The sequence below is a fragment of the Heliangelus exortis genome, chromosome 21 (assembly GCF_036169615.1).
Source record: "Heliangelus exortis chromosome 21, bHelExo1.hap1, whole genome shotgun sequence".
NCBI classification, from domain to species: Eukaryota; Metazoa; Chordata; class Aves; order Apodiformes; family Trochilidae; genus Heliangelus; species Heliangelus exortis.
In genome coordinates, this window is record NC_092442.1 from 6,299,896 (window position 1) to 6,327,371 (window position 27,476).

At 51.6% G+C, this 27,476-nt stretch overlaps 3 protein-coding genes and 2 non-coding genes across 11 annotated transcripts in view; 1 reads left to right on the forward strand and 4 right to left on the reverse strand.

Annotated features, from left to right (window-relative positions):
- SMG6 (SMG6 nonsense mediated mRNA decay factor) overlaps positions 1-18,643 on the reverse strand; it is a 111,043-nt gene extending 92,400 nt beyond the window's left edge. Inside the window, exons 1-8 of one of the 6 annotated variants that reach the window (XM_071765599.1) lie at positions 18,495-18,643; positions 15,853-17,605; positions 13,274-13,466; positions 12,446-12,556; positions 11,658-11,764; positions 10,490-10,568; positions 9,484-9,594; positions 8,677-8,889 (exon numbers count right to left, since the gene is read on the reverse strand). In XM_071765599.1, coding sequence (XP_071621700.1) covers positions 8,677-8,889; positions 9,484-9,594; positions 10,490-10,568; positions 11,658-11,764; positions 12,446-12,556; positions 13,274-13,466; positions 15,853-17,605; positions 18,495-18,576 — 2,649 coding nt within the window. In that variant the 5' untranslated portion in view covers positions 18,577-18,643. Of the gene's footprint in view, positions 1-8,676; positions 8,890-9,483; positions 9,595-10,489; positions 10,569-11,657; positions 11,765-12,445; positions 12,557-13,273; positions 13,467-15,852; positions 17,606-17,927; positions 18,059-18,135; positions 18,468-18,494 lie in introns of those variants that run through there. The other 5 variants (XM_071765600.1, XM_071765601.1, XM_071765602.1 and 2 more) reach the window with 5 other exon arrangements.
- Positions 18,644-18,678: 35 nt separating this feature from the next.
- SRR (serine racemase) lies at positions 18,679-21,297 on the forward strand. The gene is made up of 7 exons (XM_071765645.1): positions 18,679-18,851; positions 19,529-19,664; positions 19,877-19,980; positions 20,053-20,167; positions 20,284-20,358; positions 20,536-20,745; positions 20,999-21,297. The coding sequence occupies exons 2-7, from the start codon at positions 19,629-19,631 to the stop codon at positions 21,194-21,196; spliced, it is 738 nt and encodes a 245-aa protein (XP_071621746.1). The 5' UTR covers positions 18,679-18,851; positions 19,529-19,628; the 3' UTR covers positions 21,197-21,297.
- A 325-nt stretch (positions 21,298-21,622) lies between these two features.
- TSR1 (TSR1 ribosome maturation factor) lies at positions 21,623-27,388 on the reverse strand. Of its 2 annotated transcripts, none has more exons than XM_071765619.1 (15): positions 27,195-27,388; positions 27,017-27,120; positions 26,658-26,874; positions 26,443-26,577; positions 25,868-26,295; positions 25,436-25,595; positions 24,985-25,142; positions 24,494-24,696; positions 23,888-24,050; positions 23,649-23,759; positions 23,212-23,344; positions 22,681-22,797; positions 22,298-22,438; positions 22,142-22,216; positions 21,623-22,043 (listed from the first exon to the last, which is right to left on the reverse strand). In XM_071765619.1, the coding sequence occupies exons 1-15, from the start codon at positions 27,292-27,294 to the stop codon at positions 21,865-21,867; spliced, it is 2,424 nt and encodes an 807-aa protein (XP_071621720.1). In that variant the 5' UTR covers positions 27,295-27,388; the 3' UTR covers positions 21,623-21,864. The 2 variants fall into 2 exon arrangements, with proteins under 2 accessions (XP_071621720.1, XP_071621721.1); XM_071765620.1 differs by having other exon boundaries at positions 25,874-26,295; positions 27,195-27,360.
- Positions 23,056-23,148, reverse strand: LOC139806295 (small nucleolar RNA SNORD91 family). The gene has a single exon (XR_011730210.1). It is a non-coding gene; the product is annotated as a small nucleolar RNA SNORD91 family (small nucleolar RNA).
- LOC139806293 (small nucleolar RNA SNORD91 family) lies at positions 24,337-24,429 on the reverse strand. Its single transcript, XR_011730209.1, has one exon. It is a non-coding gene; the product is annotated as a small nucleolar RNA SNORD91 family (small nucleolar RNA).
- Positions 27,389-27,476: the final 88 nt, after the last annotated feature.

Consider the following 27,476-nt stretch of genomic DNA (forward strand, 5'->3'; position numbering starts at 1 on the left):
GTAAGTGCTTCAGAACCAATTATCACAGGAATGAACTCCCCAGGAAAAGGGTGGATTCTTGACTGGATGTCTTTCTGGAAGTTTTGTTTTAGCCAAACACAAGTTATTTGGCTTCATACAGGAGTAGCAGGGTGAAACTTAAGGACCTGTGATATACAGGAGATCAGACTAGATGATCTAATGGTCCCTGCTGGCCACAAGCTCTATGAATCTATGCAAACGTGCCAGCAAGTCCTCAGCTGAGCTATCAAGTTAACTTTCAACACAGAACTTTTTAAAAATTGGCTCTGGTGCTGCAGGTCATTCAGGATACAAGCTCAGCTCTTCAAGGCTGCATCTGGTTAAGTACCAAAAGCAAGATGACCCAGGCAGAGCTGTTCTTTGTTCAGCAGGTAAGGTGGAGGCCACATGCTGGACACTGAAGCAGCTCCAACCAGCAAAAAGCAGCTTACATTCAAACACATACTGTTTGCAGCATCCCCTTCTTGCCACACTGAAAACTGACACTGAGAAAAGTGTGATGAGTTCTGGTCACGTGAGATCTCCTGTTAATGTAGCTCTGGGTGTTGTCAGCCTTTCTCACTACTCTGGAGCAGATTATTTACAGGGTTAAAGCCCAAAGAGACATAATATGAGAAATTAAGAAAGGTGAAGACTGAAGAGATCTAACCCTGAAAGGCTTCAGATGGAGTTAGGCCAAGAGACAAGACATTTGGACAACAGGCTGAGCAGAGACAGAGCCTTCCAGAAGGATGACAGCATTATCACATGCAATCCTCATGCTCCCAGCCACGCTCAGCAGCAGGGATAACCCAAGCAGCTCCCAGCCAGCCTGTGCCCCAGGCTCCTGCAACCAGGAGGTGGTTGTCCACCTTGCTGCAATCCTGGAGTACTTCTGGAGCCTTCCACCTGGGCAGTGTAAGAGGGCATGAAGGCACCTCCCTCTCCACTTTGAATCATGCAGCAATGAAATTTGCCAGGGAGGAAGAGTAGAGCCAAGGACAGAGGAAATGACACAGATTCCAGCAGGTTCCACTCCCTGATCCTCCGGAAGGAACTTTCTTTCCTAATACCCACCTCCACAGTGGAGACGAAGCCCATCTGGAAATGGCTCATTCAAAATTGAAAAGAAATAAACATTCCCCATGGCAGCATTAAGATGTTTGGCTGTGGAACACAAGGTGCCCATCCCAAGAAGCATACAACTGACAGCAAAAAAAAAGTTGGTCTGGGCCAACTTCAGACAATGATCAAGGTTAGACTAACAAAAAAAAAAAAAAAAAAAAAAAAAAAAAAAAAAAAAAAAATGTTTAAGAGAAATCACCACCTACAGCCTTCACCCTGCTCTGGAAAACTTCTCAACCTTGCTGTTGGGCATTTTATGTCCTTCATTTATAGTGCAAATTCTGGCAGTATTCTCCACTGAAGTGCAAACTCTCTCTCCCTACATCACCCCACAGCACCGGGATCATCAAACCCGCTGCCACGAGGAAGGGTTGATGTGCAGCAGCAGGAGGGGGTTTGGTTACACACAAATCCCCAGCTGATCAGCACCAGCAGGAGAGGAAATGAGGAAAGATTGACTGACAGGGAACGGCGGTTTCTGGATGATTGTACTTGGGTTTAGAGTATGAGAAGCTTGTTGGAAATTGAAGCCTCGCCCCCCTCACCGCAGCCTCTCTGAGCACTGGGATACAGCAAAGCCCCTTGCACAAGCAGAAGTCACTGATGTCCTTGTAGAGCTTCCACCTCTGATCCCCTGTGATACTTCTACACACATCAGCACCAGCTGATGGGAGGAGAACACGTTGGTGTCTCTCCCATTCCAGTAACATTAGTTCCTGCCTTGCTTTTCACAGTTAAATAAAACCACCAACATGGTCTAAAAAGAAAAGGGGGATGGAGGGAAAAATAATTAAAAAAAGATCAACACCAACTTCTGTAAAATCCTACCACTAGCCTAGCGTTCACTTTTTGGGTAGTGACAAAAGGTCAAGTTGTGCTGGAAAGCAACATGTGGGTTCTACACAGCACTCATGCACAGGCTAAACTGGTAATCAGACTCTGCAAGCTCTGGTGAGCACTGGGAGCTTTAGAGGAGCAGAACTGAGCATCCGTGGAAGATGAGGAGCCAAGAGAAAGTGTGAGAGTGTTTCTGGTTGTGTTGGTTAGGCTGGAGCTGCAGCTGAGAAGGTTTTTACCGGTATTTTAAAGTCAAAAGCAGAGTTTATTAAAAAAGTTAAGTGCAGGGGAGGGTGCACAAGTGGTGGGCAAAAAAAGCCAGTGCTAAGCTGCATGGCTGAATGTCACGTCTCAAACCCAGAGAGGCTAAGAGTGTGGTTTTAGTGTTTAACCAGCTTCAACTGCAGCCTGGCACTCTTTTACTTCCTCTGCAGAGAAGTCTTCTCACTGCCTGGGGAAAGAAAGCAACCTTACCATGTGAAACAGAACAGCTAAAGTAAAAATAGAGCCCCGAGGTGGTTTGGTGACCGAGGTCATATTGGGAGGTGGAGGAGTTGCAGGCTGGGGAAAGCACTCAGAGGTACTCATGTTGCCAACCAAGAAAAGAGATTACAAAATCAGAGGTACAGCAGAGAATTAATGCAAGTCCAGCAGTAAAGAGGCTGAGAAGCCTCTTTCACATGCCACCAGCTCCCCCATGCTCAGAACAGTTTGTAAACCGTTTCCTAAACACAAAGAGAAAAAAACCCCAGACCTAGTCCTGACCTCCACAAATGAGTAACCAAACCCAACAGCTTCCTGCAAGCTTGTGGGGCTGAGGAAAGGAGGCTGCCCGGGAGGGACAGCAGGAACTCCAGGCTTCTCCCTCTCAATCCTGTTATGGGCACAAAAATCAAGTATGCAGCATCTCTTGCTGTGTGGGTGGGTGGGTAAAGGAGAGAAATAAGGAGGGGCAGCCTTAGCTGATTGCTAATGCCCCAAGAGCTTCTCTGCTCAGTTCTGTGCAGCAGGGGAGGCTCAGCAGAGGCTGGCAGCACAGCAAAGGTATGGATCAAATACAGCAACAAGCTGGAAGGGAAGCACTGCCCTCCTTTGACAGCATGTGTAGAACAAAATGCAGCAGACCACGGACTTGTATCAAATACTAGAGAGCACCTAGATGTAGCAGAGAAACTTCCTGATTGCACCCAAGCCACCTTCTTGTGACAAAGGGCCATTAGAACCTGACCCAAGGCCTTGCTGTGAGACCTTGTGTATATCCTGCAACCAGCTCACATGCTGAGAAGAATGGAGGGGACAATCCCTCACGTGTCCCCTCCCTTTGGGAGCCACCACTCCAGTGTGGGTCAGATGCTCAACAGGTGTGAGAAATGGCTTCAGTAGAAAAGCCGAATGGGCATCTCCAGGAGCAATTTCCAGTCCCTGCACAGGTGTTGGCTGAAAAAACCCCACACCCTGAGTGCACACAGGAGTCAGCACAGGCTTCCTGAGCATCATGTACAGCCTGCAGGGTTACCCCTGTGGGCAGGCATGTCCCAGCAGCTGGGGGAAGGCAGGCCTGCCCACACTTTCATGGTGCCCATCTAAACCTCAGGCACAGCCTCAGCTGCCTGGACTAATTTTCTAGATCAGAGGCTCCTAAAAAAGGACAGTTCTGAGCCCTTCACTCACCCTAGACCATGGGGGGAGCCCTGTACTTCAGCCAGTAGGGATTATTTATAAAAGAATATGAATTCTCTCTTGTGGAAAAGATCAATCTTCCAGTCTCCTGAGAAAAAACACCCAGCTACTCTGGCAGCACAGAGAAATGTTCTCACCAGCCTGGCAGACATGAGTTCCAGAAATGAGTTCCCCAAGCAGCCTCTTATCTATGCATCTGTATGGAAGAACAACCATCACTCTAGTGATACATCACTATACTTCCAATTTTGCTTGTCACTTACTTCTAGTCATCTGGAATGGAAAAGAGCTACACAGAGAGGAAAGGGCTGAGAGTGAACAGAGCCACTCCCAGTAAACAGAGAGGTCTCTGTGGTACATGAGCAAAGTTGGGCCACACTCATGGACACCCACTTCACACCACAACAAAGCAGCTGCTCCTAGAGACCACAGGTAGGGACATCAAGACAACCTCAACTCTGAACGCAGGTCACCATCACTCTCGTGTGTGACTGGCTCAATGCTGTTGAATCAAAACGGCCAAGAAATCACCCCCACCAAAACTACTACCAGACCAACATGAAGTTTTATCCCACTGCTCCCTAGAAGCAGCCCTCTCCTGATGCAGAGCCCAAAAGACAGCTCCCTTAGATGAAAAAGTGTTCTGACTGAAACCAGCCAGGAGAAGGAGCCCAGCCAGCCACCCCAGGGGCTGCTGCCCAAGAGGAACAAGGGCACTGAGCAGAAACAACAAACACTGCCAAGGAAAAATGGATGTCAAACATTCAGGATTTGAGTAGGATAGAGATCCTTTTCACTGAAGACACTGTTGAACCAGAGGCCCAGGCAGCTCTGAGGACTCCCCAAGGTTCCTGGATGCACAGGCATGCCCTAAAGTGCCTTCTCCAGCCAGGGACCATGACTGGGCTATAGAAGTATAAGAGGACACAGCATCATGGTGCACAGGTGAGGTGGGTAAAGTCAAACAAACTAAGCAGGCAAGAAGAACTGAGAAAGGCAGAAGGTGAGAATCCCTAGAGGTGTCTCATCTCAGAAAGAAACAAATCAGAGCAAGCTGTGCATACAGCCCCAACCAGACAATGCTGGATAAATTCCCAGAGACCTGAATCCTGCCCTAGAGGAGAAAAAGCAAGACAGCCCTCACAGCCTCCACTGCTTTGAGAAGACAGTACCCTCATCGAGCTGCAGACAACTTCTTCCCTGTGTGCTTGGCACTTATCTGGGAGGACTTTGTCCTCTTTTTTTGGTAGACCTCCTGGTAGGAGCTCACTTGTGGAAACCCTGATGCACCATCCATACTGCCTGCTGCTGAGATAAAAGCCCATGTAAAGGCATGGGGGGTTTAAAACCCGCTCTGAACTTCAGAACCAGTGACTGCATCACAATTTCTCTGCTGCTGCAAAGGGATTGCTGCTCCACGGGCACCCAGCACCAGGGACATGCAACAGCTCTGTTCCTAATCATCAGGCTGAGGGGAAACAGGAAGGGTCCTGCAGCCAGGGCTGGGACAGGAGATCTTGACTCTGGCCTTAGCTTTCCAAAGAGCTTTTTGGGTGGCCCTACCAAAGTTTTGATGGCTCTACAAGACTGACCTCTCACTAAGAGGCTAAGAGACTTAATTCTTTAATGATGCTAAAGTATTCAGACATCTGGAGAGAAGTATTATTCAATTACTGTCAAGCCAAGGGAAAAACCTCTCTTCCCTAAAGTTAGCTGCAGCTATGGAGAAATCTTTATTAGTGCTCACACGCTGTGTGATAACTCAAGGAAGTGTCTACTGCAGAGCACAGGCAATAGCAACTGTGGGAACCTTAACTCAGCATTTCCTGACAGGGTGATTAAAATCTCAAACTCAGTGTAATATTAACACTTTCTCAAGAGGCTGACAGCACGTTTGCCCTGTTTACCAATTCACAATCTGTACCATAAGCTGCATATGGTACTATCAGATTTAAAAATCGATGCAGACCCATGGCAAATGAAACCAGTGGCAGAGGAGAATTTTTTTGTTTTAAAAGTAACACAACTGCTCATTGGTTCAGCCTTCCTTTTTTTTGTTTTGGTTTTTTTTTTTCATTTCTTATTGGAATTCTACACAAAGCGAGTCAATATTATTGCCAGATGACTCTGGGTCAGCTGGACTCTCCTACCATTGCACACCTGGAAACACACAACGTACAAGAGACCGCAGAGAACAGCCCATCACAGAACGAAACCCCAAAAGGCTGCAGGCACAACGGCCAAAACCCTAAATACAAAACAGCCAGGTTGCAAGCCAAACACTTCTTCCACTCCCTCTGAAATTGTCCCATGAACTCCATGCCAACAGTGCCAAATCCAGTAACTGAGGAAGGGACCAAACAGCGAGGTATGCCCCTGGGTGTGGATACATGGTATGTTCTTCCAGTTCTGCATCTTCCAAGGAAATATGGTGTAGAAAACTGTGAAAGCAGCAGCTGTGCCACACCTCTACCTAAACAGACAGCACCAAGACAAACTGCCAGCAATGCACATCACCTCTTCTTGTAACAGCAAGGGCTGCAGCACGAGCTGGCCTTCTGCAGACTTGCCATCACGCTTTGCTAACTCTGCTCAGCTGGCTGCTAACCCTGAAATAAAGTAATGGTGTCTGTGTCTTGGTACAGGGCTGCAGAAGGAAAAATCAAGTCATCACTGAGAAGAGATGTGCAAGCATGTGTTGAACAGACTCTGCTTGCTGATGGGGACTGTGCACATCAGCAGGTCCAGAGACAGGAATCATTCAACAGCTCCCTGCCAAGCATGCCAGGTCACAGGGCACCTAACTGCCCACACCATGAAGAAAGTGACCACTGAGGACAGAACACATCCCAAAAGAATTTCTTGTTGCCTCTAAAACAGCCAGCATCTCTGCAGTGAAAACACCAGTCACCTTTGGCTTGGGTTGGGTTTGAAGCACCAGCATCTATCTGAAGGGCAGAAGGAGTCTCTCTTTCCCATCCCTCTGCCCTGTATCCAGGGTTGTTGTGTTATATCTGCTTCTGAAAGCTGAAAAGTCTCCCATTCTGCCCTGCAAAACCCCATTCTCTGGCCCAGCTGCTATAATGACTGATGCCTGAGAAGCTACCTGCAGAGCACAGCTGCCAGAACAAAGCAAGAACACTGCTTGGCTCAGCCTTTGCAAGGGCTAAAAGCAGGCAAAGATGGGACCAAGGAGGTGATGACACAATTTAGACTCATTTCCCCAAAACGCCCCGTAAGCCCTGGCATTCATCCCTCGATATAAGAGCTGTTCCTGTCCAGCCGATCAGGGGATGTGGGGCAGAGGTGCTGCCAGGGGAGCTGCAGCCTACCCCTGGCCGGGCAGGTCCCTTCCGAGGCCAAACAGTGCCACACAGTGGTGGCAACACACCGACTGCTCCGCTCTTTTCCAGAGAAGGAACTGCAAACCACCCAAGGATGGAGCAAGGAAGATAATAAGAGGCTACAGTTTCGAGGAGCCCACAGATTCCCCAGGAGCAGCTGTTTTTATCCAGCCCAGAGCCCCACACAAAGATTCGAGGTTTCCTTTTCACTTCTTTTCAATGAAGAAACAATTGGGTGACATGGCACAAGCAGCTGTGTCAACACCAGTGGAGTGCTGCACTGCAACAGGCACAGGCAGCCTGAGGACAAGTATCTTCTCTTGTCAAAACCAGCAGCACCTGAACCTGTGCCCCCCGGTGCCCCTGCCCTTTCGCCATTATATTTCTGATCATGCAGCCTCTCTACAATCAGCAAGCTTGTGCTTGCAACAAGCCAACTTTTCAAACAGATGAAGAAATCAAGACTAGTGGTGTCAAACACAAAAACTGTACAGGAATTGCTAGCAACTTTCAAAGACCACAGCCCCTCACTGAACAGACAAAGAGCAAGCTCTAGCAAACAGCACTGCACTGTAAAAAACAAGACATCGCTGCCCCTGGCTTTGCTAGTTCCTCAAAAACACTCACAGCATCTTATGTAAAACATCTTCATCAATGATTTATGGAGGGGCTAAAGCTTGGCACATTCCTCTCAATGATGCTAAGGAAGCAAAGGTCACCAGAAGAGAAACTGAGGAGAGGGAAAACAACGAAGGGCAGTAACGTCTCAAAAATGCTGCAGCAGCGTGCCGGAGCTTATCTTTCAAAGCTCCAAGACTTCACCCCAGTTCCACCCAGCTGAAGTCACAAACTAGTTATAAAAGAGCAGTCGTATCCGAGAAGCTCTGGGCCCCGCAGTGTGCAGAGAAGGTCTTCCCAGTTCTGCTAAACTCACATCCTTAACAGCCATTTTAGGACAGGCAGCCCAGAGCACCCTGGCAAGAGCTCTCGCAAGCCGAATGTGCCAAAGCGGCGTGAGGATTCCTAGAGGATGAGCTCCCAACCACCACTGCCTTTGCCTGCATTCCTGGGCCTGACAAACAAGAGTTCACTTGGGCTCCTCTTGCAAGGTCCACAGCTCGAACAGACAGACAAGAGATACTGTGAGTCAATAATTATTTTTTTTTTAATCCTTGCAAAAGAAAGTCACCGGTCTGGCCTCTCGGCAGAACAAGCAATGCAAATATGACACCTACACTGGAAATGAGAACCACAGTTTTCACATTCCCGGCACAAATAGTCGATCATCTGGCACTGGGACAAATGACCCACTTCCAGAACAAGCCTCAGAGCCTACAGGGTCACAGCTAACCCTGGTTGGTCTTCAGCATCTGACTTCATTTCCCACCGGCAACCTCACCCAAACTAGAGCCCTCAGCAGAGACATTTTACAGCATCTTCTGCTTGTGCCTCTCCTAATCCGTATCAGCCACACCAGCACGTGCTGCCAAGAAATGGATGGTAACAACATGCCTTAAACATGAGAGGCACGAGGTCACCAGCTCCTCAGCCTGACCCAGGCACAGCTCCCATAGGGGAAGCCAAAACACTGAAAAATTTAGCAACAGGAAAGCAAAACAGATCCAGTGTCATTCCACTGCATTCCAAACACATGACACCAAAGCCAACTGCTGCCTCCTGCAGTACTCACATCGCTGGGGCTGAGGTTCCCAAGACCGTTGTCCTGCTCCGAATCCCGTCCGGACTCGTGGCCCTGGGAGGAGCGGGGGTGGGAGGGATGGATCCAGATCTCCAGACGTGTGGCATCATCTCCAACTTGTCGCAGTGTGGACTTCTTGCCCTTCATCCGGCGGCTGGGGCTCTGATCCAGCACCTGATGTTTCCTCTGTTCCATCTGCTCAGCCTGGACAGACAGAAGCAACTCAGATCACTCAGGGAATCAAAGCTGAGGAAAAGTATGTAATTTCATTTACATGGAGAAATCAGCCCTTCTCCCTTCCTCAGAACCACAGTAACTCAATGACAGGTCCAGAATTTGATTTCTGACTCTACAGGACAGTGCACGTTTTCAACTCCAACTGCCCTGGGACAGGCAAAGCTGTGTCCAGTCCTCAAGTGTGTGACAGCCAACACACTGTATCTGTGATGTGGGGTGACCCTCTAGGGCACTGCAGCCTCTCTTGTCCATCCCAATAGGTGTGGGGCACCTCTGGGGTAAGGCAAGGATCATGCTTCAAACCACAAACAGCCCTTGCTGAGCTTGGCTGTTCAACAGTGTGTGACCTAGAAACAAGAGATTCAGCTGCACTAACAACCCCAAAAGCTGTCTGAGGAGCTGCAGAAAAGCCACCACTCTAAAGGCTGCCTCTCTCATCTGAGTTCCAACATGGAATTTTTTAGAAGTAGATAAGTAGTAACTCCAAGTCCAAAAGCTCTCTGGCATGGGACAGCCTGCAGGGGCAGCTGCAGCATCCCACATCCCAGCTCTGAGACTCACCTTGCGTTTTGTCTCCTCAAACAGACTCATGAGGCTCTCCTTGGCTGTCAGGATGGGGTTGCTGGCAGCCAGGCTGCGCATGTAATAGTAGACAGCATCCAGCTTTCTCCTCTGCAAACAACACAACCAGACTCAGAGCTGCCACTCATCCCGGATGCCACATACTTTGTCTTCCCTGTCCCTCAGTGCTGTCTGGGACAGACATACCAACAGCACTGTGACAAGTAGGACCTTGGACTCTTCATCCCCATTCACAGATACCTACAAACACCAGCAAGAAGCACAAGCCCTTGTGTTTATGCTATAAACACATACAGCTATTTAGGGGCTTACCCACATGCTGCTGGCCTTACAGACCACAATAGAGGGCAGCACACTTTGCTGCTTCAAGGCCCACACTAAGGGTCAGAAAAGTCATTCCCAGCCATAAAGAAAATGTGCTTCTGAAGCTGGCAGTTCTGAACTGCTCTGCATTAAACCAGCATCTTTCAGGGCTGCAAAAGGGAAAATCCCTTCCAGCTCCTCTATCCCAGACTGATGCTTCCATTATCTGTTCCTGCCTGGATGGAGTAGCCAGCAGAACTGAAACTTAAGAAAGTCATGTGTAGGTATCACCTAGACTAGTCCTCATAGGTCCAATGAAGACATGGCAAACAGGAACAGCATCCTCAGGACAGCACAGTCTTGAGCACAAAAATCTCAGGCAAAACTTTAAAAACAACCCATTTTTAAAACATCTGCACTCCCAACAGCCCACAGATCAGCCCCCAAAATGCCAATTGCCTGAGGGAGTAGCATGTATCTAACCAAGCTGCCTGAAGCCATGGCAGCTGGGATCCACACAGCACATCCTGCCATCAGATTTTTTCTTTTTAAAAAAAAAAAAACAACCTAAACATCTGGGAGCAGTGCCCTAAACAATGCCTTTCTCCACCAGATGGAATCTCACAGCCATCCCAGGGGCTCTTCCTATGCTTGCTACATCCTTGCACAACGAGCACCTTACCGTGTAGATGGCCAGAAGAGCCAGCTGGTTGTACGGGCGGCCGTTTTTGGGAGCAATTTGCTGAGCCTTCAGGTACCAGCTGAGAAAAGGAAGAATCGGAGAGAAAGGTTTACTGAAAGGACACTAAGTTGCCTTCCCTTCTGTGCAGGATGCAGAATTCCCCTGGGAAGGCAGCGCTGGCAGGGCTGCAGGGAACAGGCCCTTTGCACAAGTGCCCTCTGCCTGCAAGAGCGTGCACAGGCAGTCAGGCCTGGAGAGGCACAGCCAGGGCAGAGAGTGAGACAGGGGCAGATCCAGCTGCAGAGGAAAGTGCTCTTGACTCAGCCTGAGGATGAGCATTTAGCCAGCCAAAAAAGTGCTGCTCCCCCTGCAGCCTCAGGCACGGATAACAGGCTACTCAAGGAGCATCTCTTGCAGTCCCTTTAGCTCCAAGGCAGCTGGGACCAAACCCTCCATCTTCCTTAGCTCATTCCCTGTATTTTCAAGATACTCAATCACCCCAAAAGAGAAGGCATCCATTCAGTGGTGGCAGTCCATTCTTCCCTTCATATTTTCCCTCAGTTGCATTATCCACACTTCATTGTAACATGCCAGACATATCCATCAACACTGTTCAGACACATCATGAACCTGCTAAGTTCCCCACAACCCCCAAGACTGCAGCACATACTTATGTCCACATACCAAAAATAAGACAATTTTCCTGCCCCATTCTCCTAAACTCCACAGATGTCAGGGCTCCAACCCCCAAGCTGAACTCTTTTGCCTCCCCACCAGTCTCTGCTTCAAAAAAATAAGAGTGACAGAAAACAACAAGAGCCAGTAATTCCATCAGAGCGTACAGACACATATGGGAACATCTCCTAGCTGAAAAGCTACCAGAAAATACAAAAGCCAGTCTGCCAGCCTCCACAACATAAATCCTGCTGCAGGACCTGCATAGGACTTTCACACTAGATGGCTGGAGGATGCCTGGAGCCGCAGAGGCTTGCTCTCTGGGACAGCACAACAGCTGAGGCTACACTTTTTCTGCTCCACAGGACTGCCAGACAATAAAGAGGGGTGGAAAGACTTCTTTGGCTAGAGGCAAGTTTAAGCATGAAATGAGATAAGTCCCTTGCAGACAGAGAAAGAGCTGTGCTCAGCACTGCAGTGAAGATCACGGTACCTGCGGGCCTTGCCATAGTTTGCGGTGTCATTCGCTTGTTCTCTGTACCGGCAAATGTCCCCCTGGCAAATCATACACCTCTGAGCACTGATCAGCGCGTACTTCACCTGGAAAGAAGCACTTGGTACATCATGTGGGACCTGCCCAGCCCTGGGAGCCCACCTGCAGGCCCAGGGAGCATCAGGGACTGTCAAGAGCTAAGAGGAGGTCACTGACACACTGAAGGTCTCAATAAAGGGCAGCAGAAGGACATGACAATCCCCCAAACACCTCCCCTCTCACAGCAACAGCCCATCTCTCTCCAGGAGGGAACTGTTCAGTCCATAACCAATCTGAGGACAGCTGTTGGACAAACACCACTCTGGGAATGCAGCTGGTAAAAAATACTCTTCTCCAGCTGCTGTGCCTGGCAGCTGAGCTCACAGCTCAGGGCAATCATACACTGTCAAGTATCAGGGAGGCAGCACAAACTGTTTGCTTCCCTGGTTCATAATTCAGGATTCCAGAGACCGAAATAAAGAGATGTTCAGTACCAAGGGCAAAGCCAGGGCAACTCTGAGCACTTCTTTATTAGCCCTGATCACCAAGCTGGTACAAAAAAATAAAGTTCTTCTTTGCAAAGGAAGCTAAGAAATGTTAGTGCATCGGAATTGGTTCAACGAGTTCTCTAATAGCTGAGAAAGACTCCCTGCAAACACACTGACATCTGTTGTGAGTACCTCTTGGCAAGAGCAGCACATTGCATACAATTAACAAGATCAGAAGTCTCCAGGAGGAGGCCAACCTACCATTTTCCTCAGAGGCTTACTGCGGATGGCCATCCCATCCATATAGTCTTCTAGCTTGAACTGGTAAGACATCTGCAGCTTCTGGAGTAGGCCATCAAAAAAAGAAGTGCCCTGCAAAACACACACACACTTGGATGTTAAGTTCCTGGTGATGAGCACAAAATCACCATAACACCCCTGCCACATGCAAGAAGGTCCCTCTCTCTGAGGTTAGGGCTGTTTCTGTTCAGAAAATAACACAGAAGCCAGGGAATCTCCAGCCTTGGAGCTTTTCAAGACTGAGCTAGACAAAAATCAAGATTGACCTGATTTTGTTTGAGTTCTGCTCTGAGCAGGAGGTTGGACTAAAGCCCTCCAGCAGTTGCTTCCCACAAAAGCAAATTCTACAAAAACTCTACAAAATAGATCCTCTTAGATCTGTCAGCCTATTTTCCACAAAGAGCTGCACTGTTTAATGGAATAACTTTCAAGCACGTTATTTGATAAAGATGGCCCAAACACCTTCAGAAATACTTCTGTTTATATCCACTTCAGGATGTCAATTTCATTTTGGCTCAAATCAATTTCTCAGTATCACACACACACCAAAGGAAGACACACCAAAATAAGCCTGGTTTCAATTTTAACAAATGTCCACACAGAATTATATCTGCCACACTAAGATCATAACCTGTCTGAGCATTCTCCTGGCACATGGATAGCCTAAGGCACACAGAGACAGGAGCAGGAACAAGAAGGTTAGCTGCCCAGTTACCTCATCCCATTGTGAACATCAGCCAGTCCCACCCAAACATTTAGTGGAGTTTGGGAATGTTTTTCTCTTCCTACCTCATCTAGAAGCTGGAGCAGTCTGTTCCGAATTTCTTGGGCATTTTCCCCCTGAGGGTCCTTGAGGAGCTGCCGGAACTTCTCAATCACCTGGTAAAAGGCATTCTTCCACAGCAGCTGGTCCACGTTTTGGGTATCAGAAAACTCGATATCCATCAGGATGCACCGTTCATACAGCTGCAGCATCTCCACCCTGCAGCAGAACACAATCAGTGGTGAACACAACAGCAACTGCCCAGAGCTGAGGGGACAACATTCTGAGCCACCTGCTGCTCTTCATCCAGACAACACGAGATGTCAGCAGCTTGCACACTGCTGCAAATCAATTTTTCCACGCACATCCCAGAAGCAGATGGGAGCTGTTGCAATCAAACCCCATTCCCTGCTCCAGGAGGCAAATCTGAAAAGAGCATCACCCTTTTGCATAATTCTGCTCCCAGTTTTGCATTTGGCTCTGAAACTGGGAACAGCACAGACTGTCTCCTGGTACTAAAGCAGAAGAAAGTGTGTACTGCAGGACTCTGCTCCTTTTGAGCATGAAGTCTGGCTACTGTGGGCCAGGAACACACAAAGAAGGGGCAGAAGCCTTGGCATTAAAAATGATCCCCTCCTCCCTTCCATCTAACCAAAGTACAGAGCAAATAGAGACCCTGGTTCCTGAAAAATGGCAATGTCACACCTGAAGGATATAAAGCCTCTGAGTTCCAGAAATCACATTCTGCTCACCAGCTCCCTACAGCCTTGCCAGGACACGAGAGCAGAATTCCTCCCCTAAATTCAGCCTGGAGGAGTGAAGGCTCCAGGGAGACCTTAGAGCACCTTTCAGTACCTGAAGGGGCAACAGGAAAGCTGGGAAGACACTTTTTACAAGGGCATGGAGTGGTAAGATGAGTGGGAATGGTTTCAAGCTAAGAGGGGAAATTCAGGTTAGACACTAGGAAGAAATTCTTTCCTCTGAGGGTGGCAGGACTGTGGCCCAGAATCCCTGAGAACCTGTGCCTGCCCCATCCCTGGAAGTGTTCAAGGCCACACTGGATGGATCTTGGAGCAACCTGGTCTAGTGAGAAGTATCCCTGCCCATGTCAGAAGGTTTGGACTAGATGATCTTTAAGGTCTTTTCCACCCCAAACCAGTCCAGGATTCTATTAGTCCAATTTAATAGAACAGTTGCAGGCCAGAAACAGCTCTGCCATACATGGGGCAAGTTTTCAGGATTCTCAGCTGTTCCTGCCTTGGCAGCTTTACTCCTTACAATACTTGGAGTACAACACAGTACAGAACGTGGCTGGCAAAGCCTGGAGTGGAGCCAGGTGGCAATGCCTGGAAACGCCAAACAAGAGCAAGAGATGGGTGCCAGGGGGTTCCTGTGCACAGTGCAGAGCATGGTCCTACTGCCCCACCCCACACTGTCCCCACACACACGTCTGGACAGCACAAACACCAACAAAGAGAACTGAAACCAAGACGTTTCTGCAGATGGACACCTGAGAGGCAGCACTTGCATCCAAGAGCCCCAGCTCAGCTCCCCAGATGGGCTGGCAGCACACACTCAGACACAACAAGGTGGGTGGACACTGCTGGAAGGGACAGAGCCAACCTGTGCCTGAGCTCCCAGGGCAGGGTGGGCTTCACACAGGCCACAGCAACACTCTGCAGCCTTTCATCTCCCTTCAGACAACAGCTCTGGGTGACCTTTCCACCTTGACGAAGACCTTAAACCTCCAGTACTGCTTCAAGCACAGCATATCCCACCCTGTGGTCTATAGCACAAATCCCTAAAACACAGAACAAGCCCTGAAATGAGCTCACCTGCTGGGTTTACTGTAAGCCAGCTCTAAAAATAAATCTCCAGAGAAGCCCTAGAGCCACCAAGGTGACAAGAAAATGTGAAAGATGCCAAGTAGACACTTGTTCCAAGCCATGTTAACTACCCTCCAGAGCACTAGTGTCACTTCCCTCACACCAGCTGGAGTCACCAGACTGCTCCCACTGCACTGCCACGTGTCACAGGACTGAGCAGCGTCAAGAGCACAACCTGATTCTGGAAAGGTGCTGTCACTGTCACACAGCATCAGGAACCCACATAATTCTTTGCACACATGAGCTGACAGTCCCCACCCCTGAAGCCCACAATGCAAATGAGACAGGAGATAACACTGCACTGGTACGAAAGCAAAAGTCCACCAGCAAATACTGAAAGGATGAGAGAGCACTGGAACTGAGAGAGATCAGCTCCAGCAAGAATAACCCAATAGCTGCAGAGGGTGCTTGCCCTGCTCCTCCATGGACAATGGGCAAGACATTCCACAACCACAAGAAGACACAGTTCAGCTCCCAGCCCAGGCAAACGATTTCTTCACCCACAGCTTCCTTCCAACACCCACACACCACTGGCACATGACAAACAACCCCAGCGCATCAAAAGCCAAAGAGCCAGGGACCCATCTCCCAGTCTCCGAGATATTGGTGCTTCCAATCTAGAAGATCCCCAGGGAGAGACCATTCTCTGGATAACAGCTCTGGTAGTTCACCCTGGAAATGGCTCTGTCACACAACCCCTCTACAGCACAGCCACAAACCTCAGCTGGGCCATCTTCTCCAGCCCCTCGGGGCTGATGCGGTCTCTGGAAAGCAGATTGCTGAGCTGCTGCTCCTGGTTCCCAGCCTCACGGAGGAGTCTGCTGAGCTCCTGCTGTTGCATGTTCCTCATCTGCTGCTCCATTTCAGGACTCAAAGGAGTAGGAGGGAGTGGGCCGCACATGTACTGCCCCACCTGCCCAGGGTACCCAGGGTAATAGGCTCCTGGGTACACACCATTGGTTGGACCCATGGGATACTGCAGGGAGTACCCACCATAGGGATACTGGGAGGCTTGGCCAGGAGCCCGGGGGTAGTAGTAGGGGTTGTCAGAGTTTTGGAACTTATAGTAGGACGTCTGGGCCTGGCGGGCTTCCCCCCAGGAGGTGGGGCTCACTTCATCATCCGTGTCAAGGAAATGAAGCTGAGCAGTCTGGCTTTTCAGGGCGGGTTTTTGGTCCGGGTTGTTGGGGTCCCACAGCCTGCGAGCAGTGCCACCTCGGCCCCGGCTACGGGGGCCTTTACTCCCAACTCCACCAAGCAGAAGCCTGGGCCCAGGGTGACTGGGTTCAGGGGAGCCTGCAGTGCTGGCAGTGAGGTCTGTGTTGGCAGGCAGGAACAGAATCCCACGGCCCCTCCCTTGGGGCTCTCTGCTCCTGCTCCTCGCCTCCTCCGAAGCCTCTGAGTCATTGCAATTAACAAACGCCTTAAGGGGCTTTTTTTTATCCGTGTCTGCCAGACTGATATCCCTGTTCATAGTTCTGCTGTCAAATGTGACTCGAATGTGTCCCTTGACTTCCCTGCCATTGCTGCTCCACTCGCTCTCACTCCTAGAAGCCCGGCCCTGCTCTGAACGCTTTTTCCTGTCTAAATTCCTGCTGGAGACATATGCCTCTGCCTCATCGATTCTGTCATCGTCCAGGGAGTCAGTGGAGGAGGCAGAGAGCTGCTTCCTAGGACGAATTCTTTCCCTGGCACGTTCCTGGCGCCTCTCCACCCCGTCCACCAGGGGGGCTCCGTCGACGCTGTTGTTGCTCCCAGCTGAACTGGTGCTGCAGGTTCGGTACCGGCTCCGCCGCTTGTCAGAGCGGGAATACCGTTTTGTGGAGCTCAGCTTCCCCGGAATCGCCTCCTCTCCTGTCCTCCTTAACCTGTCACTTCGCTCCATTCGCCTTCCTTTTTCTCCCCTTGTGGCTTTCAGTCCTTCCCCTGCCTGGGTCACCCCTCTATCCTCCTTGTTTGGTTTGGTTTTCCTGTTATTGTCTTTTCCAGCCCCTTTCTCAGTCTCTTCATCATTCTCCACTTTCAGCTGCTCCATCTTACTGGTAAGTTCTTCACTAGCTGACCACAGGGGTGGTTCTCTAGCAGCTGAATGCAGGCGTTTCCCAGGCTGGTAGATCTGCTGGTCTGGCTTCTTGCTTCTCCTGGTAGTCTTGGAATACCACTCATCTGGAGGAGGCTGGCTGGCTGAGTTCTCCAGGCTGTGAAGACCACCTTTAGTCTCCATCTCTTCAGCTTCCTGTGAAGGACCATTCTGTCTGACCATTCTGTCATCATCTGTGACTGGAGGTGCTCCTCCTGAAGGGCCCTTTTCACTGGCACTCTCCTCAGCTCTGCTCCTCTCCTTCTCTGAGACCTCATGCTTTGGTGACACAAGTTTGTTCCTCAGTCGGGAGAGACCAGGTTTGTAAATCTCCTGGTCTGGGCGCCTGTTGTCTTTGCGGTGCCTTGGCTCTTTCACTTCCTTCATGTCTTCTGGGAAAAAAAGGGAAAGAAGAAAGTTATCCCCACCACAAACCAGGCAAGAACAAAACAAATATTGTGACAAATAGTCACCAGGAAACAAGTAAAGGCAAAGAGCCCTCTACCCTCAGGGCAGGTCCAAGTGAACAGATGTGAAATCCTCTGTCAAGGTTTACAGGAAATCACAGAGCAAAGAGGAGGAAATGAGAAAGTACAACAAAGCTGACCAAATCCTCGACCTGACTCACTTACAAAACACATAACCAGCTTTGCCTCAGAGCACAAACAATCCGAGAAAGAGACAGAGAGCACAACGCAAGACTTGAACGCTCACATGGGAGAACGGGGCATGAAGTTTCAGTGTTCTGGGACCCCGCAGCCGCTGCCTTCTCCACCCCCTGCCCAGGCAACAGGTCCGTTCGAGCCCAAGATTCATCTCCCCCCCTCGCTCAGGAACCTTTCTCTCCTCTCCGTATTTACACAAAGACTCGTCAGAAAACACAACCCGGATGAGACATAATTAAGCTTTCCGCCAAACCGACCTGTTACGCGTCGCATCCCCGCAACTTTTCGCTCCTGTCAGTACCCGGCACCACCGAACCTCGCGCCGGTACCGGAGCTGGGCCTTGGAGGGAACTGAACGGTCCCGAGGAGGCAGAGACCGACCTGACCGCAGGAACAAGCCACCCCGACCATGCCACAACCACCCCGAAGCCCCGGTTCTCAGCGCGTTCGTTCTCTCAGCCCGGTGACAACCGTCTCCGGGGCGACGCGGGCCCGGCGGGGCGGCGGCCATGCCCCTACTCCTACCTCAGCCGGGTGGTGCGGCCGAAAGGCCGGGGCTGACGGGAGGCCCGAGCAGCGGTTCCCGGCTCGCTCCCACCCCCCGCCACCCCCTCACCTCCTCCACCGCGGGCCTGCGCCGCCACCATGTCCCGCAGCTCGGCGGCCGAGACGCGGACGCGCTCCAGCCCCTCCGCCATCTTCCCTGCGCCGGAGGCGGGGCTGGCGGGCGGACGGCGGCCGCGCAAGGACAAATAACCCGCCCCGCGCATGTGCACCTGTCCCGGGAGGCGGGGGCGCCCAGAACATGGCCGAACCGTTCCGACCCGCTCTGGCCCATGTCCGGGAAGCTGCGGAACGGCTGCGGGGCCGGCTCCACCGCACCCCGGTGCTCACTAGCGCGGGCCTAGACGGCCTGGCTGGCAGACGGCTGCTCTTCAAGTGCGAGCTCTTCCAGAAAACCGGGTCCTTCAAGGTGCGGGGGGCGGCGGTGCCCATGGCCCCCGGGGCAGAGGAGGCTTCGTGAGATTCACAAAGTCGCTTTCCAGCAGCCCTCGGAGTAGGCGGGGATCCTGGCACCCCGCGTAGGAGCCCCATGGCACCAGAGAGGTTGCAAGGAAGGACAGCTCTGGGGACCCCATCACAGGGACACGGAGCTGCTGGAGCCAATCCAGGGGCCGCGGGGAGGATGCAGGGGCTGGAGCTGCTCCGGAGGCAGGAGGAGAAAGCTGGGGGTTTGCTGCAGGCTGGAAAGAAGGCTCCAGGGAGAGCTCAGAGCACACTCCAGTACCCAGAGGGGCTCCAAGAAAACTGGGGAAGGACTTTTGGCAAAGGCAGGGAGAGGATGAGGGGGAATGAAAGAGGGGAGATTTAAATGGGATCTCAGGAAGAAATCTTTCCTGTGAGAGCAGCAAGACACTGGTGGAGGTTGCCCAGAGCTGTAGTTCCCTCAGCCCTGGCCATATTAAGGCCATATTGAAGCAACCTGTCAAGTGGGAAGTGTTATTGCCCATGGCAGGATGGGACTGGATGGTCTTTAAGATCAAAAGACAAAAACCATTCCATAATCCTGTAGCCCTTCCTACCTGCCCACACAGCCCAGCACACCAGCTCCCAGGCAGCGGCACTAAGGGGGCTGGACTCTCCTTCCAGATCCGTGGTGCCCTGAATGCCATCAGGAGCCTTGTTGAGGAGAGCAAACACACTGGAGGGGAGCTGCCCCGCGCCGTTGTGACACACAGCAGTGGGAATCATGGCCAGGCACTTGCCTGTGCTGCACAGGCAGAAGGTAACGTGTACCCCAACCTCCAGCTCCATCCCAAAGAGCTGTGGGGCAGCAGGAACAGGGCTGGGGGTCAATGCTGAGCTGGTTCCTGGGCAGAACTTGGCGATAAAGCTGGGTGTCCCTCTCCTGAACAAGGCTGCACACACCTCACTCCTGCAGCACTGTCTGATTGTGGCTTTTTGGCTGTTGGATTTGCCTTCTCTTTCATCACACAGGGATTCCAGCCTACATTGTGGTGCCCCGGACAGCCCCAGACTGTAAGCAAGCTGCCATCCGTGCCTATGGTGCCACACTGGTGCCATGTGAGCCCAGTGACAAGGTGAGACACAGGGAGACCAACCAGGGACATGGCCCAACTGGACCGAGGTGACTGTCTGCTCTCTTAGTCCAGAGCAGAGACAGCAGCTCGTGTAGTCCAGGAGACAGGAGGAGTCATGGTGCACCCCAACCAGGAGCCAGCAGTGATTGCAGGGCAGGGCACTATTGCTCTGGAGGTGCTGGAGCAGGTAAGGGAAACAAAGGACCTGGACCAGACCTAGGGTTTTGCTCCTCACAGACAAAGGAGAAGTATAAAGGGGGTTCCTAAGGTGCCAGAAGCACTCAATGCTTCCTCCCTGCCCAGGTACCTGACGTAAATGCAGTGGTGGTTCCTGTTGGAGGTGGAGGAATGGTTGCAGGAATCGCAGTTGCCATCAAGGTAGGCAGCAGCTCCTGCAGGAAGAGGTGGCTGCATCTCCCCATGGGAAGGACAGGGCTCCCAAAGTCAAGCAGCAGCTTTTCTCTTTAAAAACAGAAAGACCCTGCTCTGGAAACCTCTGGGTGACAGAGGTCTGCACACCAGCCTAAACCAAGCAGCTCCTCCTGCTCTTTGCAGGCTTTGAGACCAGATGTGAAAGTGTTTGCTGCTGAGCCACGGAACGCAGATGACTGTTATCAGTCCAAGGTAAAAGGGGAGCTGACCCCCAACCCCCACCCACCAGACACCATTGCAGATGCAGTTAAAACCAGCATTGGACCAAACACGTGGCCCATCATCAGGGATTTGGTTGATGAGGTCCTGACAGTCTCAGAGGAAGAAATCAAGGTAAACATTCTGCTTTTCCCTGCCTCCATCCAGGCTCTGCCCCTCTCCTCTCACCCCTCTGCTCTCCCAGGGCAGTACCATCCCCTGCACACCACTCAACCATGCAACACCCAACACTGTCTCCACCTGGAAAAGGCTGGCAGAAGCTCTGCTCTCCCTCCCCAGAGCACTGAGCACAGGCAGTGCCCTCCCCACCAGCCCTGGAGCAGCCTCTGCTGGCTGCTGGGGTGACAGCTGCTGCCTGTCCTGACAGCAAGCCACACGGCTGGTGTGGGAAAGGATGAAGCTGCTGATTGAGCCAACAGCGGGTGTGGGAGTGGCAGCTGTGCTCTCGGAGCGATTCCAGGCAGTCCCCCAGGATGTGGAGAACGTTTGTGTCGTGCTGTGTGGGGGAAATGTGGACCTGAGCTCCCTGACCTGGCTCACAGACCTCCCTGGGAAAGTGGAATGAGAATGGAGCCATGTCCCAAGCAGCAGGAAACCTCACTCTGCATTTGTACGGTCTGATTCATGCACTACTGAAAAAAAAAAAATAAATTATCAAACCCCAAAGTTTTGATGTTTTTGTGGAGGGGTAAGGGAAGCTGGCACTGGTATCTACAGCAGTTGCTTATTCCAAAGCAGAGAATCGCTATGGGGGTGGTTTGGAAACAAAGTGCTGCCTGTTGTCCTCTCCTCTGCTGCCCTGCTCTGGGACAGGCCTCCAGTGAGCTGCACTCAAGTCACTCTCCCCACCTGCTACCTTTCTCCCCTCCTTGCCTTTCTCAGCATCAACAAAAACCTCCAACAAACTCCTGTCCTCAAAACAGAAAAGTCCCTGGAGCCATCATTGTGGCAGGGCATGAGGGAAAGACAACAGCCCCAGTGAACCATAGGGTTCACAAGAGAAGGGGTGCAGAGCCTCCACAGCCAGCCACCACGAAGACAAAGGCACTTACATGTTTTTTAAAACATTTTCCATTAAAATAAATAGCTATAGCTGGTACCTGAGCAGCAGCTGGTGAGACAGCTGCCCCTGTACAGAGCCCAGCAGTAGTAGGTCCAAGACACCAGTGCTGTCCTGACTGTGCAGAAGCTGAGAAACAGCATCCAGGGAGCTAAGGCACAAACTGCAAAGACTTATTCCATTTCCACTTCCTGCACTGGCAGTGTGCTCTCACTCCTCACCCAGGGCACGGGCTCTGGAACGTGGGGGTCATAAGTCCATTTAGGAAAAACTCGCTTGTAGAGGTTCAGCAGCACTGTGTCCTGAGACTTCAGCTGTCCATCGAAGTGGCATTTCATGTGACCATGGGTCCCTATGCAGAGAGCAGAAGCAGCAATTAGCTGTCTCTCCTGCCCAGGAAGACTACATCAAGCTCAGCATCACAAAGATAAAACATGGAACCAAACCTACCTAGTGGCTCCTTGATGTGTCCTCTACGACCCCACTTCGTCCTCAGCTCCACTGGCTTAAACCACATCACATCCTCTGGAGATGAAAACATGAAAGGCAGGTAAGAAACAGCCCCAAATCAGCTGCTTCCACATCCCACACCCAGACAGGCTATACCTCTGTTGAAGAACATGTACCGCACCACAGCCATCTTGGTGAAGATCTTGAAAGGATGACCACTGAGCACCAACCGCTTGATGACGATTCTGTCCGGGTCGACAGAAAGCAGAGAGCCCGTGGCAATGAGGTCGTGCATTCCTGCAAGGCAGAGTCACTACCAGGAGGTGCCTCCAACACCCCTTTCCCCAAATGTTTCTGGGCCCAGAGCAACCCCACAGCAGGGACAGACCAAGGATGGAAATGCATTCATCTGCTCTAATAGTGTGAAGGGGACATCTTTTTCAAGTCATACTTTCTGGAAAGATGTCTCATTAAGTGGGGTATGGGAATGGGCAGCACCTGCTTCTCAGCCACCACTTCCTCAGCACTTAACAACTTACCATTACTTCTCTGTTTAAAAAGCAGCACTGAGGCTGGAGGGAAAGTGATGGGAGCATAAACAGTCACCACCAGGGCAGCATCCAGGCGCAGGAAACGCTCCAGCTTGTGCTTATCAGCTAGGACAGAACAGCAATGATCAAGTTAAGGCCTGCAGCAGTCCTCAAAGCTATGGGAAAACCCACTGAGCCCATTCTTCTGTGGCAAACAGGCTTTAAGCTTTAGGAAAACAGGTAACAAAACCCCCTCTTCTGCTGGCAGAGTATCTGGGAATTAAGGTGATCCTCTGAGCTACCAGCTCACTGCATGGAGCCTGCCTTCACCTTGCCTGGACCAGTGAGCCACCTGGTCCAAGCCCTTCCATTCCCCACACTTCCTCCCCTGGAAGCCTCAGAGCCTAAGGATGTGTCTTCAGAAGATTCCTTCAGCCAGGTTCAGACACCACGGCTAAGACATCACAGGCTTCCTGCCTTAGAAACCCCCAACCCCCCCTCCTGACATTCCTGTGCCCACCCTGCCAGTCCCCCACAAACCTGAGGTGTGCTGGGAGAAGAGGGGGGATGCTCGGAAGCGCCTGAACCCGCAGTGGAAGATCAGTTCCTCCTTTGCCTTCACTGGGTCGCTGTTGCTCGGGTGCCGACGGACCAGGAAATTCAAAACTGACATCTGCAGGAGAGGCAGCACAGTGAGGGGCTGGCAGCAGGGCTGGCACGTGATGGTGGCCAGAGCAGAAAGCAATAGGATGCTGCAGCAGGGACAAACGTCCTTGACAATGTCACCAATGCGGACACCTCAGCCCTGGCAGCTTCAGCCTGCTCTGAAGGAAAGGTTCTACTTTGAAATGTAAACGGTGCAGGGAGATTTCAACCCAAACCCTCTGCAGCCAGAACCTCTCAAACCTTACAGGCCTGAGGGAATCAGAGAAGAAGCTGCACACTTACAAGGTATCAGCAGGGTTGTACCTACTCACCTTTTGTTCATGGGGAAGCAGCGAGAACAGGACTAGGGGCTTCCCTTCTTTGAAGCTCTCCATCACTGAGACAGGGACATTGCAGACATGAAGTGTAACATACCAGCCAACCTGCCAAGAGAGGATCATCATGAATACTTCTCTCAACAGAGAGCTCAGCCACCACCCTGCCAAGTTCTTCCTACTACAAGCAAAAGAACACATAAGGGGAAGAGATCAACAACAGAAAAGGGAGTTACCAAAGCTCCTTCCGTCTCATCTTTCTCAATTTGCCGGAAGAGATTCTTTCTGGTTCGGGAGAAGTCCTGGAATTGGAAAATCCTGGCATAGTCCCTAGGGAGATTCTCTTTGGGGTCCCATGGGGAAGTCCGGAAGCTCTTCAGCCCCCTGTACTTCTGGAACCTGAAGCACATAACAGAAAAGCAAAACTATTTCACCAGTCGAGGTGTTTGGCCAGCACCTTCTGTGGTCCTCAAGGACTCATACCTTCAGAGGCTAAAGGGAACAAAGCAAACGTCACCTCTTGGAGTTCTTAATGCAGGGAGGACTAGAAAAATCATTCAAGTCCCCAGACAAACCACCCCTGCATCAGGGCTTTGCCATCCTCCTCCTTCTCCCAGGTCAGGACCCAGCTCTCCTTGCTGCAGGGAACTGCCCAGGCCCACCCACTGCCCCCCAAGCTGGTGCCTCTCCCGGAAGCCTCAGAGCCTAAGGATGTATCTTCAGAAGAGTCCTTCAGCCAGGTTCAGACACCACGGCTAAGACATCACCGGCTTCCTGCCCTGTCTCACCGAAGGAGACAGAAAGGCACCTTCCAGCTCCTCTCCCAGTATCCCGTTTCTCACCGGACTCTGGCAGGTACGTCACGTGGCGTGTCCACCTCATCAGGAAACATTTCATCCATTCTCTCCTGTTTGTATCTCTCCAGCATCTGTTCATCTTCTTCCACCTTCTCATCATATTGGTCATCCCGCAAGCTTTCAGAAATGGTCATGGTCTCACATTCCTCGTCTGCAGGTTCCTCTTCCTCCTCACTGCTTTCCCCTTCCTGACACAGAGGACAGCACAAAGCCCATCACACATCTGCCCTGTTGATGTCCACGCAGCACGGCAAACCCTGAGTGGGAATTTATGCCCCAAGCTACAAGTCCCTCATTTCAGTATCTAACAGGCCAAAGAAGCAACATGATACACATAAAAGATTTAACAATAGCAACCCAGGCAACTCCTATCTCTGTGTTGTGCCTTTGCATGGAATAAGCTGGAAGGACAGGATTGTCCTAGGATTAGTAGTAGTGCTCTGGAGATCACCTGCAACATCAGCTTTTGGATGTACCTGGGAAACAGCCTCTTCCATCATATCATCATCGATGTCATCATATTCATCATCATCTTTCTCACTGCCTTCTTCTCCATCATCCACAATCCAGGCAGCCTGGTACTTGGATGTGCCTTTGGGAACCTTCACCACCCTCCTGTTTGCCTTCAGACAATCTGTAGGATTCCAGCCAATAGTTAATACAGGAACAATTCTCCTTTACTTCAGCAACATTTACACCATGAAAGCCAACACCAACTTCAGACCTGTGTTTCCCAGTACATAATTTGTCAGGGTCCAAGAAAAGGCAATTAAATGTAACCCTGCTAACTGCCAGGCAAATCACACATCCCAGTAGTCAGGTGATGGGACCCTCACAGCCACCCTCAGCCATCCTGATGACACAGGATTTCTAACAACACTCTTAACAGGGATGAGGAAAAGATACAGAAGTATCACTGCTACTCACCTTCTGCTTCTTGCAGTTCTTCTTCAGTGGGCCACGTCTGCTCCCCTTCCATAGGGTCAGGAACCACTTCTGACTGCAAAGACTCCTGCTTGCTTGGATCTGCTTTCATTAGGACCTTAACATCTTCCTCCATCTCGTCAGTGCCATTCACAGAGCCATCCTGCAGGGCAGGAGCAGTTCCCCAATGTGAATGCACAAAACTCATGCGAGCAATCAGTCTAAAGTGAAACTCCCTTCAGTATCATGTTCACTATGCTGTAACATCTGGTAATGCCACATGCAAGGAATCTGAGCTCAGTGGCAGAAAACAGCTCTACTGGCTCTCTTGATATAACTCCTTTTACCCCCCTTAACCATATACTCCCAGTTGTATGTTTTGCTGATGGGAGTTTAGAAACATCATGTTCATCTGGGCCCTGCTTGCCCACACACCTGTACCTCCATGTCCTGACTCCTCTTCTGTCCTTTAACCACTCGGGGGTTCAAAGAGAGGGGATCAGGGGGTGCATCCACCTGGCTCATCTGGAAGTCTCCATGCCCCACAATATGCACCAGGCTGTTCACATCCAGGGTCTGTCCCCGGACAAAGCCGGACACCTTCAAGGTCCCAACCAGGTCACTCTCCTGACCAGGCACAAACTCAGCAGCATAGGCAAGCAGGTGAGCCCGCCTGTCCCGAAAAGCAAGATGCCTCTGCTTCTGGGTGGCAAGATGCCTCAGCAGCAGTGAGGATTCCTGCTCTGTGTTCAGGGGAAACAGCTTGGCCTCAGGAAAGCGCTTCTCAATGGCTTTGCTAAGTTTCTTCTTGGCATCAATCCTCTTCTTAGGTGGCAAGTCAGTGCACCCTGGGACAGCAAGAGCTAAGTGCATAGAAGAGAGTTCAGGATCAGACAGTAAACCTTCTTATAACTCTTCTCCCAAGCATTAACACTCAGATATCAGTTCATAATCAAATGCTTCCTCGACTTACACCCCACTAGAAGCCCTAATGTTTCTCACTCGCTTACCGTAACTGGGGAGCCCCTGTGCAAAGAGGCAGGAGAGGCAGTGCTCCCCAGCACTGTCCCAGCCATCTGTAGGATCCAGGATGAACAGGAGGGAGTCAGCAACTTTTGCTAGGTCCAACACAGCGTGAAGGTCCCCTGTGCACATAAAACACCTCTATTACTGAAAGTGCTTGAGATGCAGAGCCAAAACCACACCAACAATGGCGTCTCCTCACCTGCCTGTGCTGTCACGAAGCGCCAGCGCTGCTTGAGCCGGGGGCAGAGGAGCGCAAAGCCACGGGCTCTGCCCTCACCCACATGGACAACAGCCGAGTCCTGGCTCTGCAGCAAGCGGAGGGGGTCGTGGGCCGCAGCCCTGCTGTGAAGCGGTACCAGAACCACCAGGTGCGGGGGCCCGTCCCGGCTGCCCAGGTTCCGCTTCTCCGCCAGCACCTGCGGGCACAAGAGCAGAGCGTGAACCAGGCAGCAGCCCAGCTCCGAGACCGGGTCCCTCCACAGCTCCGGTCACTCTCCATTCACCCCCGAAACGAACACACCCGTCCGTCTCTCCCGCTCTTCCCCCGGGGGCCCTCACCGCCTCCTTCCGCTGCCGGCGGAGCTGCAGCGCTTGGTGCCGCCGGTCCACCCTGCTGAGATCGCGGAGCCGCCGGCGGGGCTGCGCTTTGACGGGAACGCGGCCTGTGAGGAGAGAGAGCGATCAGGCTGGGAACCCGGTGGCGAACCCAGCCCAGGCCCGGCCCGATCCGCCTCACCTCCAGTGCGGCGCTGAGACGATCCGCTGTGCTTCCCGCCCTTGTGCGCCTTGTTCTGCTGCTTCAGCGGCCCGGGCCGGTGAACCCCCGCCGCCACCATGCTGGCTCCACGCTGCCTCCCACCCCGCACAGGATAAGATGGCGGCGGGAGGAAGGAGGGCGGTGGAGCTCCGCGTTAAGGCCCTGCCCGCTGAGAGGGAGGAGCGGTGGGGCCGGCCCCGAGGAGGGACCGGGAAGAGCCCCAAGGCCCGCGGAGGAAGAAGAGGAGGCCGCGGAGGTGAG